This window comes from Chelonoidis abingdonii, chromosome 4, assembly GCF_003597395.2.
Source record: "Chelonoidis abingdonii isolate Lonesome George chromosome 4, CheloAbing_2.0, whole genome shotgun sequence".
Lineage (NCBI taxonomy): Eukaryota > Metazoa > Chordata > Testudines > Testudinidae > Chelonoidis > Chelonoidis abingdonii.
In genome coordinates this window covers 56,106,208-56,122,605 of record NC_133772.1, presented here as the reverse complement: position 1 = coordinate 56,122,605, position 16,398 = coordinate 56,106,208, and the positions used below count along the sequence as shown (strand labels likewise).

The 16,398-nt window shown below is 37.2% G+C and overlaps 2 protein-coding genes across 8 annotated transcripts in view; one reads left to right on the top strand and one right to left on the bottom strand.

Moving 5' to 3' along the window:
- PPFIBP2 (PPFIA binding protein 2) overlaps positions 1 to 16,398 on the top strand; it is a 159,334-nt gene that overhangs the window by 134,090 nt on the left and 8,846 nt on the right. For 5 of the 7 annotated variants that reach the window (XM_075065187.1, XM_075065188.1, XM_075065192.1 and 2 more), the window contains 12 exons: positions 621 to 727; positions 952 to 1,016; positions 1,232 to 1,300; positions 1,563 to 1,623; positions 4,030 to 4,071; positions 6,744 to 6,897; positions 8,362 to 8,394; positions 11,591 to 11,729; positions 12,498 to 12,626; positions 13,475 to 13,625; positions 13,855 to 13,966; positions 14,748 to 14,836. In XM_075065187.1, the coding sequence (XP_074921288.1) occupies positions 621 to 727; positions 952 to 1,016; positions 1,232 to 1,300; positions 1,563 to 1,623; positions 4,030 to 4,071; positions 6,744 to 6,897; positions 8,362 to 8,394; positions 11,591 to 11,729; positions 12,498 to 12,626; positions 13,475 to 13,625; positions 13,855 to 13,966; positions 14,748 to 14,836 (1,151 nt within the window). The remainder of the gene's footprint in view (positions 1 to 620; positions 728 to 951; positions 1,017 to 1,231; positions 1,301 to 1,562; positions 1,624 to 4,029; positions 4,072 to 6,743; positions 6,898 to 8,361; positions 8,395 to 11,590; positions 11,730 to 12,497; positions 12,627 to 13,474; positions 13,626 to 13,854; positions 13,967 to 14,747; positions 14,837 to 16,398) is intronic. The other 2 variants (XM_075065190.1, XM_075065189.1) reach the window with 2 other exon arrangements.
- Positions 11,745 to 16,398, bottom strand: part of CYB5R2 (cytochrome b5 reductase 2) — a 35,999-nt gene continuing 31,345 nt past the window's right edge. The window contains exon 9 of the mRNA XM_075065196.1: positions 11,745 to 11,828. Within this exon, the coding sequence (XP_074921297.1) occupies positions 11,788 to 11,828 (41 nt within the window). The 3' untranslated portion in view covers positions 11,745 to 11,787. The remainder of the gene's footprint in view (positions 11,829 to 16,398) is intronic.

Below are 16,398 nucleotides of genomic sequence, written 5' to 3'. Positions count from 1 at the left end.
TTTCATTGTGAATTAGCTTAAGTACTCTGTCACTAAAGTCAAATGAAAGCTGGAAATGTTAGTTCTGTGCAGCCTCTTCAGATTAGGGTGGAGGAACCATTCCTGGGGGATCAGTGATCCGGCAACTGCTGTGGTTTAAAAAAAAAAAAAAAAGAAAAAGAAAAAGTACTCTGTAGATTGATGAGCTGGAAAGTAGAGAATTTAGTGAGAGGTGTTCTGTTGATGTGAATCATTATTGATCATCATTACTGATATTCTGTGTCAGGATAAAATGACACTGGATTGTGAGCACTGGAATTTCAGGGTACATTTCTGTATTTAAATGAATGTCAGCTTATAACTTCACTTTGGAATGAAGTTTGAGAAACTGGATTGTGCTAAAGAATGCTTATTCTAACACATGTGCCTTTTAGTAAGAGAAATGTAGCATGTGCATGACAAAAAAAATAATATTCAGTTTGTTTTATTTACATATAGATATAGTGCTCCATTTTAAATCTCACTTAAAAATACTGTATAGGACAGTTGCTTTTTTAAGCAGAAAGAATATATAGGAACCTATCAAATATTCATTTGGCCACTTAGTCTATTAAAGCGCTTCTATCCTTTAACTCTTCCAGGCTCTTCAGAAAGAATTCTGTCTGGTAGCAGTGAAGAGGAACTTGAGGCAAGTTTGAAGAAGTGGAATCTCATGAATAAGCCCCCAGCAGAATTACTCAAATCCGAGGTATTTAACAAATATATTGTTTAGGAGTAACTTTTTCTTTTAGCTTCACCATATCAGAGATGGTCTACACAATTGATCTCACTATGGTTGCAAATGAATAACTCAGGGCAGAATTTGGCTCTAGGTGAATTTATTTATACATATGTGTGTGTTTGGTGGGTTAGTTTTGAGATTTAAACACACGTAGTCTAGAATCACAAACTGGGGACTCATATTTTACACAGGTACCTCCAGGAGAATTGTCACCAACTATGGAGTCTTTACTGCCACAAAAAACTCTGGAAATCAGGTAAGACCTTCGTTTTGTAAATTGTCCTAGATCTAAATAATATATTCGGATATTTACGTTTAATCTTGCCTGTTCGTACAAAGCTAACAATATGTGGTCAGATGAGGACGCACTGCTTGTTTATATGCTTATAGTGCTGACTTGGCAATGTAATTGATAAAGATGTGTACATAGCACATAACACTTATAACAAGCTATTTTATTCTGATTAACAGTGGAAGCATTCCAGTTCCTTCAAATAACTTTATTTCTCCACATGAAGAATCTTTGGAAACCAGAAGTAGGTAAGAACCATATTATTTGAGACACATCACCAAGATTAACTGAAATCTACAGAACACTTAGTTCATCAGTAATCTACACGTGACTTTGCCAATTTTTTCAGTTTTGGTGGTTTTAAAGATTTCTATCAATTTCAGATTATTCCCAGAGTGGTATCACACCATTTCTATATCATCTTGATAATGTATATGATTCCACAGACATTATTTTGCATTAATTATTATTATTTTAATTTTCCAATATCATCATTTTATACTTTCCAAGGGTTCCACAGAAAAAAATGTCAAGTAGTCTAGAGGACTTGCAGAGTGAATCCATGGAAAAGGTTGGTTCATAAGTATTCACAACTTTTAGTATTTAATTTGAAATCTTAAGACATCAGTGTCAATTTATATAATATATATTCTGTCTGTTTGCATATGCTAAACATAACCAACAACAATACTATATGTAAAAAAGGTTTATGATACTGTAGTTCAAACCCTCTCTCTCCCACCCCCATGTCTGAGCTTAGAATGAACCAAGTATTTGCCTTGTCCAGACAAATACATCCTAATATTCAGCTTTTCAGCTAAACAAGGGAAAAAGGGAAAATGCATTGACATGAAGTATCTCCAGTGTATAAATGGTAATGGGAATTAATATTCTTTTGAATTGCACGTCTCAATATGCCTTTTAAATTTCAGGACACATGATCACAAGAGTTGTGCACTGAGCTACCCTACAAATGAACAATATACTCTTTTTTTTTTTCATATTTTTCTTTTTAAAAGTAGATGTTTTTATTCAGAGTTGAACCTTTTCAGGCCTCACCATTAACTGAATTCATAAAATAGCTCTATTTTTGTAGTATATTCTTCAGATTCAGCATCTGACACCGTAAACATATTGACTCTTATTTCCTATTAAATGTACAGTAGGAAGCTTTTAGCAGGTCCTGATTGACAACCATTAGCCAATTCTGTTTTATGACATTATACAGTATTTATTCACTGTGTAATTTCACCTTATCAGCAAATTGTAATGCTTTTGCTAAGGCTAAAATGGATTTAATCATGAACACAATTAACCTACACTTGTTTTATGTATTTTAAAATAACTTTAAGTCCTATGAGTTGCAAGGCCTTCAATGGTAGCAAACCTTTTAAACTATTAATTAGATCACAATCTAAAAATAAATTATATTGCTAAATATTGAGGCTATGGTATTATTTCTGCCCATGATTGTGCTTTGATTGTTTGCTTGTAAATATATTTACTTCCCAAGCTAGACTTCTGATATAAATGGCATTGTTGAAGCTGGTGTTGCTGTTATATCATTTAAACAGGGGGAGCAGTGTTGTTAATGTCAAGGCTAAATGCATTTTTCACTTTGATCAAGTCTTATTTCAGCACAATCAAATGGATCATATTTCTACTCGCTAAATTTAGGTTTTCTCCCACTGCCACTTTAATTTTGCCAGAGTTTTATTGTTTTTTTGTATGACACATTTACTAGGTTTGTGTAATAGTACTTATCCATGCATATTGATACATCATTTTTAAATAGAATTAATGTAACTGTATCCAGGAAAAATATGGTTAATTCCAAAATTTGTTCTAGATTTTCCTAAAACCTTTTCTGTGATCTTTTGATTTGTTAATATAACTGTAATCTAACAAAACGTGTTTAAAACTTATTTTGCACTCCTTTTATTGTAGTAATGCATATGGTAAATGAATCAAGGACTAACGTTTGTAGTTCCTTGTTGAATTTAAAGGTCTATTTTCTCCTTGATGTGCTCCTGTATATGCTGTTAATTTTAAAAGGCTATACAGGATGTATATGCAAATATAGGTGTGCAGGTATTCTAATTTGGGCTCTGAGCTACTCAGATCTGACAAGCTAAGCACTGTAGGGCTTGATTGGTATTTGGAGGAAAAATCAACAAGATGACACAGAAAATAGCATTAGTGAGTTTAGACCCCAGATCAACAAAGCATGGAAGTATATGCTTCAGTGGGACTTATATGTTTAAGTGCTATGCTGACTATGGATGGGATTCTTTGTGTGTTTAAAATTAAGTACATTTACTTGCTTTGCTGAGTTAAGGCCTTAATAGTTGGTACTCTACCATTGAGGCCATAATAGGCCAACACTGGGGTACTGTATTGCTGAAGTATAATATTTTACATGGGGTCTAAGACTTAGGTCCTTTTTACTTGCAACAATTAAAGATCCCAAAACATTTCTTTTCTAAAGTAAAAGTTAGCCTTGTTGACCCGGCCAAAGTACTGTTTGCGTAATTACATTCCTACCTAAATTCTTCATACAGCTTCAACTAAATAAGATATTCTTCATTTCCTATCCTAGATCATTATGTAATATTATATTGTTGTGGTCTGTTAAACAGCTGACATATCTAACACCAGAGGAAGCAATAAATAAGTGTTGGATGAAGTAATTCTTAATCTTTAGGTCGAATCCTGCTCCTGTGGAAGTTGAAAGCAAAAAATCCCATTGATTTCTTGAATCTGGATGGGGGTTCATTTTGGTAAAGTGGTTGAAGAAAGACAGGAGCTATACATTATTGAATGAGGAGAAAATAGACATCTTAATATCTTCAAATAGAATCGCTATCTAGAAATCAAACTAAAACTGTTGTTTTGTGTTGTATGTATGTTTATACTAACATTTGTCTGTTACTTTTTTCCATCAAATTTTGAAATTACCCTCTCTGCAACTCCGTAGCATGTAGACGGGAAACCAGTAGAACCTGTTGTAGAGCAAGAGGTATATTGACTGTATCTTAAATCCTTTAACATTTGCCTTCTGTGATTGTGCATTGATGGAGTGGCTACTTTTTCACTTCTCATTCAGTGTCTCTTAAATTGTTTTTGTATTGTTAAAGTACCAACATTTTAAAAAAGGTGGGGGTAGGGCTTGGGAGGAAAAACTCTATAGTCTAATAAGGAAAATAAAATCAGTTTTTTAATCACTCTTCAGTCCATCAGAAAACACATAACGAGATTTAGTGGTTGAAAACTGAAGCTAGACAAATTCAGAAAAGAATTACAGTGCAGTTTTATAACACCGAGAGTAATTTATCTCTGGAACAATTTACCTAGACGTGATGGATTCTCCATCACTTGCTGTCTTTAAGTCAAGACTGGATGTCTGTCTAAAAGAGCTGCTATAGCCACCTTGAACAAGAGTTTTCATTTTGATCCAGAAATTGTTTATTTGCCCTGTGTTGTTATGGAGGTCATATTGTCATCATCTAATGTTCTATTCTGGTCTTAATCTATGAAAATAGACAACTAGATCCAACTCTCGTTGAAATCTATGGTAAAAATTGCATTGATTTCAATGTGAGCTGAATATTCTACCCTCTGTGTAGAAAATATGACACACAGCAACAGTTTATATCCTGACTTTTATACTTCTATCCTAGATGGGGAAGGATTTAAAAAAAAAACAACTTAGCAAAACATGAAACTAATATTGCGTACAAAGTTACATAAAGTTATTACATATAAAATATAATAGCTGTGTAAAGTAAATTACACATTACTCTTGGGGTACAATTGTACATTTCCCATGTATATTTTAGTAGCCATGGTTTCTATTATATTTCTCCTGCAGCCTGCGTAGTAAAGGTAGGGCTAGTACATGAGGTTACATGATGTATTTCTGTGGGCTAAATATGTTTTGCATTCTTTATCCTCATGCATTCCTTTCCTTTCATGTACTCTCACATAATGCCAAAATAAACATTTAGCAATAAGACCTTGATCCAAAGAACACCCAAAGCTGCCACTGTCTTCAGTAAAAGTCAAAGGGTGCTCAGCACTTCTCCAGTGAGGACTTGGTATTTCTAAATTTCTCCCACTTCTGGAATGTGCACCAAGTCCTAAGTGATGGCCTCTCATCCTTTCATTCGGAAGAAACCCTGAACAAATAGTGATACCAGTATTCTACTGAGAAATCACGTTTTTACTGGACAACTTTTCAAAGCTGGAAACAGCAACTATACCTGTGAAACCCACACTTCAGCTTAAAAATAATCTCACTAGACTCTTAACAATGAGATTTGTATGCACAAATACAGGTTTTTGCAGGGACATATGCAGTTTTTTTAATGCATCCATCATGCCTATTTAGAGAACTTGGCCCACCAGAGCAGGTGACCTTATCAAGGTTTACTGTAACAAAATTCAGTGTTTTCCTATACTTGGCTTAGCCTATACAACAGAAAGGTGAACGGTTGCTTTGTGCCGCTCACTGTCAGTACAATACACCTCTACCCTGATATAACGCGACCCTATCTAACACGAATTCGGATATAACGCAGTAAAGCGGTGCTCCGGGGGGGCGGGGCTGTGCACTCCGGTGGATCAAAGCAAGTTCGCTATAACGTGGTTTCACTTATAACGCGGTAAGATTTTTTCGGCTTCCATTATGTCAAGGTAGAGATGTATATTAAATGTTGATGTTTTGAGGGCTTCATGATGTGAACACTTACTACCAGGCATAGGCCCTACCAAGATTAATAGTACCATCGACTTCAATGACATTATGTACTGTGCTAAGCACTGTGGCTGGCTGTGAGTGTAGACTGGGACCTGCTGTAGTATGAGACAGGCAAAAACTGTATAGAATAGTTAGTGGAGTTCATGTAACCACTCTAAATAGAATAACTCTAAAATATAAGTTAATCTATACTTTTCCCTCTAAAAGTTATGTTAAAACTATTAGTAATTTTAAAAAGAAAATTAGTGCAAAGTATATTAAATATATGAAAATTATTTTAACTATATATAGTTATTTAGCAAATTTTTTTAGCCTAACTTTGGTGTTCATAAAAATGTGTCTTCTATTTAATATTCTCTTTGTTTTGCATCTGTATTTATACCTTGCTACTAGACATGGGTGATTACATTTGACCTAAGTTTGATTGAAACTCAAATGCTTCTGCGTTCACATTTCACTAAGGTGCAGGGCTGTGTGGGAGTAACTATGCAGGTGGGAGGGAGCGTATAGAGAAGAAGAGGGGGGAAATAACACTGGAAAAACAAGGTGAAATATGGACCAGAGAGTATGCAGTGAAACTGTGGAATGGGAAAGGAGGAAAAGAAGGGCAAAGAAAGAAATTCTAATGACAGAATAAATACAATGTATTTAACAATACTTTACACTCTAAGATAGTAGATGGATACCCACTGTGTTACCATAGCTTTGGAGGGTGGGTGGAGGTTGTTATATCCTTTATAAAAAATCACAAACTTCCCTCTAGCTAGAAAAACATGTTGTTGTTGTTTTTAAATTAAGTCACCCATAGGAGAAAACCATGGTTTTAAAAAATATTTGCGACCTCCACGTAGCTTTGCCTGTCCCTTGAATGAATACAGTGCCTTTTTTACAAATATTATGCAAATAATTTGTATTTTTTTAAAAAAATACAGAATAAACCATATGTGAAGAGTAACAAATATCAGACCTTGCCAGGGAAGCTTCTTCGACCCACACACAACGGAGATCATGGAACATACAATACTCCCACTTCCCTAAATGTATTTGGAATGAATGACAATGAGGACAACAGTGTACTGAGCCTGAGTATGTATTCCTACTTCCCTGCAAGTGTTTGAATAATTGTGTATAAATATAAACAAATTCCTTTGTGCGATCCAGCTGACAAAGCAAATGTTTTATAATCCTTTAAGCTAGAATAGTGGGCTGTTTCATTCAGAGGATTCAGGAAAGAAATTTCTGTTCCTTTTTAAGAGAGTACTTAAAATCAAAATGATGCATTAACTTGCCAGATTGCAAAGTAAAGGATGTCTCTAAGATCAGTGTACTGATTTCTGTTACGTTGAATGAGAAAACTATGCTGGCATCACGTCACATGCGTCTTGGATGTTAGCTAAATCATTTTGTTAAGCAATGAAAAAGGCTAGAAATTGGGGGCCAGGGGTATTATAGTGGGTAGCAAACCTCTGCTGTTTAAAATCAGGACTTTAATCAAGCCCCTCGCACACGTAACTCTATGAATAATAAGTGATCATTGTTCAGTGCAAAACCTTCCTGGGAACTCCAGAGCTCTCTCACCTCTTTTGCTAAACAAAACATCTAGCCAGGCCAAGATAAAGACAAGTTATAAAGCAGTTGATTAAGAAAGTTATTTTAACAAATGACTTCGCCCCAAGATATTTGCCATCTGATGTAAAAAAAAAATCTGTATTTTATTCTTTATTTACAGTCTGTCTAGCATGAATGTAAACACTTGCTTCAGGAGAAAGTCCTGGTGGTCTATTTTGTTATCGGTATATATTGTATATAACTCATTGACACTAATGAGAAAAAGATGCATTTAGTAGAGGGAGAAGTGACCCATCAGATTTAGAACTTGGAGGAAGACATTTAGCTTCTCTTCAAATGTCCCTGTTTTAAGCATGTATTTTGTTGTTTAAACATATATACCATTGGATTTTCTGAGGGGGCTAGATGCCTAAATGCCCTTTTTGTCTGTGAAAATCTCACTGTTAAATCCATATTTAAGCAACTAAGACTTCATTCCATCAAATCACTTTAAGCATGTGCTTAAGCTACATACATATTTAAATGCTTTACTAGAACAGGTCCTAATTACGGAGTCTGATTATCAAATGTGCTGAGTACCCCTCTCTTCCCATTGAACTCAGTTTCCCCATTTCTAATGAATTCCATGTAGCTTTGGGGAATGGTCCTTTTGAGATTTTTCTTTTTTATTATTTTTGAGCTGTACAGTAGGTTTTCAACACATTACAATTGACTGGAAAGAAGTAAAAAAAAAAAAAAAGTATTAAACGAAAAAGTCATCCCCATCTGTTTTAACTGACAATTTGTGCAAAACTTTTTAAGTTCCATACATGCCATTGCAAATCCACCTTCATTTACAGTGTAACTTTGCTTTCTGTCATTTTTTCCCCCTGCCTTTAATGCTTGGTTATTTATTTGTTTGCTTTCTGTAACTTCATTTTGCTGGATTTTCCATCATCTTTGCTTCTTCATCTGGCTTTCTGCTTCTTGGAATGACTGAAGATCGCATCAGGAGTATTAGTGCACCAATATTAGGTACTGTATCCAATCAAGATGCAATTGTAACCTACTGTGAATTTTCCTACTTGCTTTCTTTTCTGTTTTTCTCACTTAAAAATGCTACTTGCAGGTGCGTGTTGGGAGTCCTAATTAAATTAGGCAAGTATAATCCTGAAACAAAAGAACTGCTTTTCTTTTAAAAGTATTAAGTCTGGTCTGCACTGGGAACTTATTTCAGCAGAGCATCGTCACTCAGGAGTGTGACAAATTCACTGCTGAGATGTAGCTATGCCAACCTAACCCCCAATATAGGCAGCACTAGGTCATTGGCAGAATTCTTCCATTGACTGTGTCTTGGGGAGGTGGATTAACTACAGCGACAGGAGAACCCTTCCCATTGATGTAGGCAGCGTTAGCAGCAATGTGTTATAGTGCCGCAGCTGTGCCCTGTAGCATTTTAAGTATAGACATACCCTTAGTGTGGGATTTTCAGAAGCACTCAACAATCGACTTACTCTGCTTCCACTGAAATCTGGTAAAACTCCCATTAACTTTAAGGGGAGGAAAAAGGCCAATGATAAGAGCTTTAGAAAAATCCTATTCTTATTAAATCAAAGTCTCTTAAGAAATTAGTGTTAAGATATTAAATATTAATTATAAACTGATAAACATCACCAATACAATTGCTTTTATGTAAACTTGCCCTTTATGCAAAAAACTTAATCAACTTTTATTATTATTTATTATTTGTGTTGAGAGAGTGCCTACAAGCCCCAATCTTATAGACTCATAGAAATGTACGACTGGAAGGGCCCTTGAGAGGTCATCAAGTTGAGCCCCCTGTACTGTGGCAGGACCAAGTATCCCTAAACCATCCGTCATAAGTGTTTCTCTGACCTGTTTTTAAAAACCTCCAATGATGAGGACTCCACAATCTCTCTTGGAAGCCTATTCCAGGGCTTAGCTACCCTTATAATCAGAAAGTTTTTCCTAATATCTCATTTAAACCTCCTTTGCTGCAGATTAAGCCTTTATTTCTTGTCCTATCTTCAGTGGACGTGGAGAACAATTGATCACCAACCTGTTTATAACAGCCCTTAACCTATTTGAAGACTGCTATCAGGTCTCTTCTCAGTCCTCTTTTCTCAAGACTAAACATGCCCAGTTTTTAACCTTTCCCTAAGTTTTCTAAACCTTTTATCATGTTTGTTGTTTCTTCTGGACTCTCTCCAGTTTGTCCACATCTTTCTTAAAGTGCGATGCCCAGAACTGGACACAGTACTCCAGTTAATGCCTTATCAGTACCAAGTAGAGTGGGGCAATTGCCTTCCATGTCATACATATGATACTCCTGTTACTATATCCCAGAATATTATCATTTTTCTGCAGCTTCATCACACTGTTGGCTCATATTCAATTTGTGATCAACTATAAATTATCACCAACCTAATTATTCCCTTTCTAGTTGTGTGTTTGATTTTTTCCTTCTTAAGTGAAGTATTTTGCACTTGTCTTTATTGAATTCCATCTTATTGAATTCAGACTAATTGTCCAATTTGTAAATGTTGTTTTGAATTCTGATCATGTCTTTCCAAGTGTTTGTAACCCCTCCCAATGTGGTGTCATCTGTAAATTCGATAAGCATACGCACTATTATCCATTATAGTAATTAATGAAAATATTGAATAGTACAGAACCCAGGACTGACCTTTGCAAGACAACACTAGATACAGTCTCCCATTTGACAGCAAATCACTGATAACTACTCTTTGAGCAGGACTCCATTGTGCTAGGTGCACACAATAAACACAGTAAAAAAGGACAGTCCCAGCTCCAAGGAACTTACAGTTCCTGTGCCAAAACTCCCATTGAAGCCAATGTGGTTTCTCCTTCCATACTATAGGGAGATTGGAATCTAGTACTCAAGATCTACTATGTAAATCTGAGAGAATTGTGACCTTAGTTCAGAAAGACCGTGTAGTGCAAGTTGAATGTCTTACCCAAGTGATTTGAGACATCCCTGGGTCTATATGGAACCTTTTTCCATGGAAGCACCCCCTTCAGTAGGGATTGGAACCAATATTTAACCAAGTTGCTCAGTCACCCCGATATCTAGAAAGGATGTAGGGAAGAATAAAAGGAACAATTGTAACAAACCTTAGTCCTGTTTCCATTTCTTTCATATGGCATTTCTAAGATGGAGGGTCAAGAAAATTAAAATAACTCTAGAATTAGACACATGTACTAGAAGGTGAGTTTCTGTACAATACTATTACTCATGATTTCACAAATTTGTGAGGATTCTACCCCGCTAGAGAAAAGCTGCATAGTACTTTTCTTTAGTTTCTTATGGCACTTCTTGACCAATCAGGATTTCACAGTTGTCATACTGGCCCAAATTTTTGGCTAGCATAACTCCATTATTTGCCCCTGTATCCATAAACTGGGATCACCTCAGACTTCATGATTGTAAGAAGAGGGAATAAGAAGTTGTTATAACACACACTTGGCCAGCTCTGATAATCCATCCATCAGAGGGCAGTGCTATCAATGCAGACGAAGTATTTTGTTAGCTACCCACAGGATATAAAGGGCATTGACCAGACCAGCTGCTGCTGTTTATTAATGAGACTGACTGTGCTAAAGCAACACAGAGCCACTGTGACAGGTCTGTTGGGCCCCTCACTCCCTTCCCTAAGTCTCTAAACAGCTGACCCAGCCATCCCCCCACATGGTGGCAGCCATGGATTATTCTAAATGCTATTTACCGTATGACTGATGTCATTACTATTTAAGGAACTTTCTAAATCAGTGGTACCATTGTGACACAAGTTCAGTTCTTCCCACAGACAAGGGCTAAATTCTGCTCCACTAAAGTTAATGGGAATGCACTGATATACTTGAGAGCAGAATTTGACCTTTTTCAAAATAGGATTCCTTGAACGAGTTGTAATAAATGGTATCAATCCAAATGATTTTCAGCAATGAAGCTGAGTGGGGGTACAAGTTTTTGCTCAGTGATTCACAGACTTCACGCTTAAGTCTAAATTGTCTGACTGATGTGTATTCTGAATTTCTGCATAGTGGAATTTCTTAGTGAATGAATTCATTTTTAAAGCTGTTATGGCTTAATTTCTGTGAAGCATTGCCTTCCAGATAGTTTCTGAATTAATATCTTGTACGTTGTGGACAAATAGCTTAAAAATAACCTGTCTACTGTTTTTAATCTCAGGAGAGACAGAAAATATGGATGGTACAATAACTTCAGGTGAACTTTCACCCCTTTCTTCTGGAACAGAATCGGGTCCACAGTCTCCATTGTCTCCAGAAAATAAAAAGAGCCCAAAAGGCATCAGGAAAATCTGGGGAAAGTAAGACCTTTTCTTTCTTTATCCATGTCCTGTCAAAATGTTTCAGATGAGAACATTTTCAGTTTACAGCATGTTCTAGAAGACCTAGAGGATCTGTACCTGTAATAAAACAAAACGTCAAATGCAGTAAGCAAAACCAGCAACTCTGCAGTGTCCATATGGGCAGGTATATGTGTGCACATCAGATTAAGAGAAAATGGATTCCAGTACTAATAAAGGAGCAGACATGCTATAGGAAGAAATCAAATACAAAGGAGAAGTCCTCTGATTTCTTAATGTAGTACATTAGTTGGAAACCAAAAACTTTAATTACCATTTTTTTTTCACTACCTTTCCATTTCTGAAGGCATAAGTTGCACATACAGGTTTAGTCTTACCCTGTCCCGTCAGACACTTGCCTATTTCAGGTCACCAGTCGTTTGACAGTCTGAGTCCCAGCGTTTAGACTGGGGTTCAGTGTTACTTGAAGAGCACATTGCTTTTCACAAGCTCCGTTATCTAACCATCTATGTAACTTTCATAGTTTGCTCAAGAAAAGATTATTAAATGGTCCCAGAAAAAAAAACATAATAGCCAGATCTTAAAGTTTCCTTGGAACTTACGAAAAGCTGAAATTATCAGTGAGTTCCATGTCTTCTTTCTAGCTTTAATATAAATGTCTTGGGATTACCAGGGGGCTAATTTACCTTTCTAGTGTATTTACATTTTATGAATGAAATGGAAATGCTGTGTCATGCTCTAATACTTGGTGTTCTGCTCTCTGTAAAGAATAAGAAGAACTCAGTCAGGTAACTTCCATGCAGACGATCTAGGTTTAGCTGAATTTCGAAGAGGTGGTCTCCGTGCAACAGCTGGACCTCGATTATCTAGATCAAAGGAAACAAAGGGGCAGAAGAGGTAATCATTCTCTCTTACTCTCAGTGCATGAAAGTAGTATTGTGAACAGAGCGTATCTCCTTTGTTGAAGTGTTGCCCAGCATACTTCATTACAAATGAATCTCACTGTAACTAGAAAGGCTTAGCCAGAAAAACCCTATCTGCACTATTGCGATTGCAGGCGGCAATGACAGCTGCTGGTTGGAAAGTCTGAGAAGCCATAATTGCTCTTGTAACAAAGAGCATGTGTAGCATGATGTCCTCCTCTTCATTCCGTGCTTTGGGAATAGCTGCAGGATGACTGAGAGTCAAGGATTTCACCTTAACTCTGTCCACATGGATGATGGAAACTTCTCTCCTTTCTCCACTCTCCTCTGAGTTTTTGAAGTGTAGGTTGAGCTGAATCTATGTAAGAACGTTCAAATTAACATACTATATATTGCAGTATCTATTTACCATATTATGTTCTGCAAGACTAGATTCTTTTTACTGCGATCCAGAGAACAGAGGTTTTAGTAATTACCCATATGGCAGAGACTGGTAGAAATGCACCTTTTGCCTGTTCTGCAAACAAGATTAAAACCATGTATAAGCAATTGGTCCATGAATTGAGTTAATTTGCTTATAAACATTTCTCAGTGTTGTCAGCTGAAGTTAATGAACCTTGCAGGATCAGGCCCTAACTTACTACCTGGCATGGGGTTTGTTTTTTTAACAGAAGTTGGAAAAATATATTTATAAGTGACTTTAGTTAAAGTAAAACTATTGTTAAAGCATCACTAACCTCCCCATGCCAGGTTAGTAGGCTTTTCTAAAGTGTCAGTTAATTCTCTTTAGTGTGATCCTCATACAGCACTTGTGCTTTTCAGTGACTACAATGCCCCCTTTGCTCAGTGGAGCACTGAAAGAGTTTGTAACTGGCTTGAGGACTTCGGTCTTTGTCAGTATGTCATTTTTGCACGGCAGTGGGTGACTTCTGGCCACACGTTATTAACAGCAACACCTCAGGACATGGAAAAGGTAAGAAATCTGGAATTATTGCTGTCTATTAGGCAGGTGTAAATGGCTGGTCCTTTATTGTATCAGTCCATTGGCCACCTTTAGATCCAAGCATCAAAATATAGCAGCTAATTCAAAAAGGTGCATGTAGCAAAAACTAAAATCAGTCTTTCTCACAGGAATGAGTTCTGAGGTAAAAGGCACCATATAAGGACAAGCTATTTATTATAATTATTATTTTTTATTACAGGAACTAGGAATAAAACATCCTCTGCACAGGAAGAAATTAATCTTGGCCGTTAAGTCAATAAATACAAAACAGGATGATAAGTCTGCTCAACTAGATCATATCTGGGTGACACGTAAGTGCTTGTTGAACTGTGGGACTAGAGGTTGGGGTTTTTTTAACCTCAACTGAGAAGTAATGAAAATGTTTTAAGTATTTCTTGTACACAGTGAATGAGAGTTTCTCATAGAAATGTATGTTAAAGCCAGCTGATTATAGGATTGATTGATTGATTGATTGTCTAAACGTACTGTACCATAGTGGCAGTTGGAAGATTTCATTGGAAGAATATTTTAGAGATATATATTTTAAAATTTTGGCTTTCTTGAATGCCAGTTATAATGAATATGCCTTATTTTTTAAAAGCTTGCTTGCTTTTTGATTTCTGTGGAAATCATAACTGAATTTAGGACTCAGAAAAAGGCAACTGGAATTCAGCTTAAAATATCTCAGGTCAGGAATCAAGCAACCCCTCCAATGTAATCACGTTGAGGGGGACTGAGTGCGAGGAACTAGATTTTTTTATTCCTAGCATAGAAGGCACTGAACGGTCCTGTAGAAGTCACCTGCTCAGTCATATATTCTGTCCTCTAAAGCATTTCAGGAATGTCATTAGTGGGTTTTGTTGAGAGTTGTCTGCCATTCTCAGACAAAGGGAGGGCCATTTTGGGTAGAAGGCCTTGAAAGGGCAGTGCAAAAGAGAATAGGTGACACATGAGTTTCTGAAGAGGGTCAGAGGACCCTGAGTATGAGTGAAGGTGCAGAGGGCGTGTAATTTCATCTTTATGGATTGTTTCTTGATCTGAAAAGACTTCCTAAATCTGGATTTGTTTTCTCCACTATTTTTATATTTTCAGGATGGCTTGATGATATTGGCTTACCTCAGTACAAAGATCAGTTTCATGAATCCAGAGTTGATGGGAGAATGTTGCAGTACTTAACTGTGGTAAGATGGCTTACCATAAAACCACTTTCCCTCCATTCAGACTGACTCTGAACCCTCCATCTTGCAATACAGTAGATTCTGCTTAAAAGCAATCCTGATATTAGTAACTTCTGATTAATGGCAATGTATTGCCAGGAACCAGTCCCATCCCATTAACAACAGCGATAATGGGATTCAGATATTAGCAACAGCATGCTCATTAGCAACTTCTTTTGGAAGAAAACTGCTGCCTGCACACAGGTCTGTGAGGCTGCAGCCACGGAAGGAAGTGCTGGGATATATCTTTTCTGGTTGCAACCTCGCAAATCTGCCTGTGGCTATGCTTAGCACATCCCAATACTTCCTTCTGAGGCTGCAGCCCAGCAAACGTTCCTGTGGACAGGGCCCACCCACACAGGAAGCAAGCGGCTGTGGACTGGGAGCGGGGGCTGTAGGCAGAGCAGTAGCAGGAAGAGGGGTTGCAGCCCAGATGTTGGAGCTGCACAATACCTCTCCCTGCATTCTCCGGGCTGCACTTGCCAGGGGACTGCGTGCAGGGAAGGAAGCTGAACCTTGACACCAGGAGAGTGCAGGGAGAGGTACCGAGTAGCTCTGTGGGCCCTGCATCTAGGCTGCAGCTTCCCTCCCTGCTGGCATGTTTGCAGGGTTACAGATAGGGAAGGCCTGCCCAGTGCTTTCCTCCCTAGCTGCTGCCTGATAAATCTGCCTTCCACTTATTAGCAACTGCCACATAATAGCAACTTTTTGCTGTCAAACCAGGGGTTGCTAATAAGCAGAGTCTACTGTATTCATGAAAGAAGGGGGAATTAGCTACTATTTTACTGGTAACTTTTCAGCAATATTCCTTTTAGTCTTGAGACTTTGCTCACATTCAAAAGACTCTAAAGGATCTATACAAGGCAAAAATTGGTGGGATGGGGGGTCACCTTATCTAATGAATGATAGAGGGAGAGCCACCCAAAGATAAACCAGTAGTCACTATATCTGCCTTAGGAATAGCATACAGGAGATTCAACTACAGCTTGTTACTGCAAGACATCTGACTACCAGTACCATATCCACATAATATATTTAAGAGTATAATGACCTACAGTGTGTGTAGCTCAGGATATTTTGCCTGTTCATAGGGTAACGGTGATGTTTAACAAGTGGAGACCAGCAGTGAACCCAGTACATTGTAAAGCCTTAACCAAATTGGTATCAGAACCATACAAGCTATTGCTATGTTTAAATTGATGGTAAGGCTCTAGCATCATTTCCCTGTCTAGTGTGGATAAAGATTTTTCTTTTAACTGCTATAAAACGATTGTATAGTTCAACTGGGTATTAGTCCATAATGTAACTTTGGTTAGCAACTGTTCTCAGAAGGAAATGTCTGTCCACACTGGTCAAGGAGACAATTCTAGAACCCTGATACCAACCACTTTATTTAAATGTGGCTATAGCAAGTATGACCCCAGTATGGACATGGTTTTACTCAACTGAGAAACACTCCATCTCATGTTTCTACGTAATAGACCAATAGTCTTCTAGATTTCTACATTAGTTTTTTGAGATTCAAC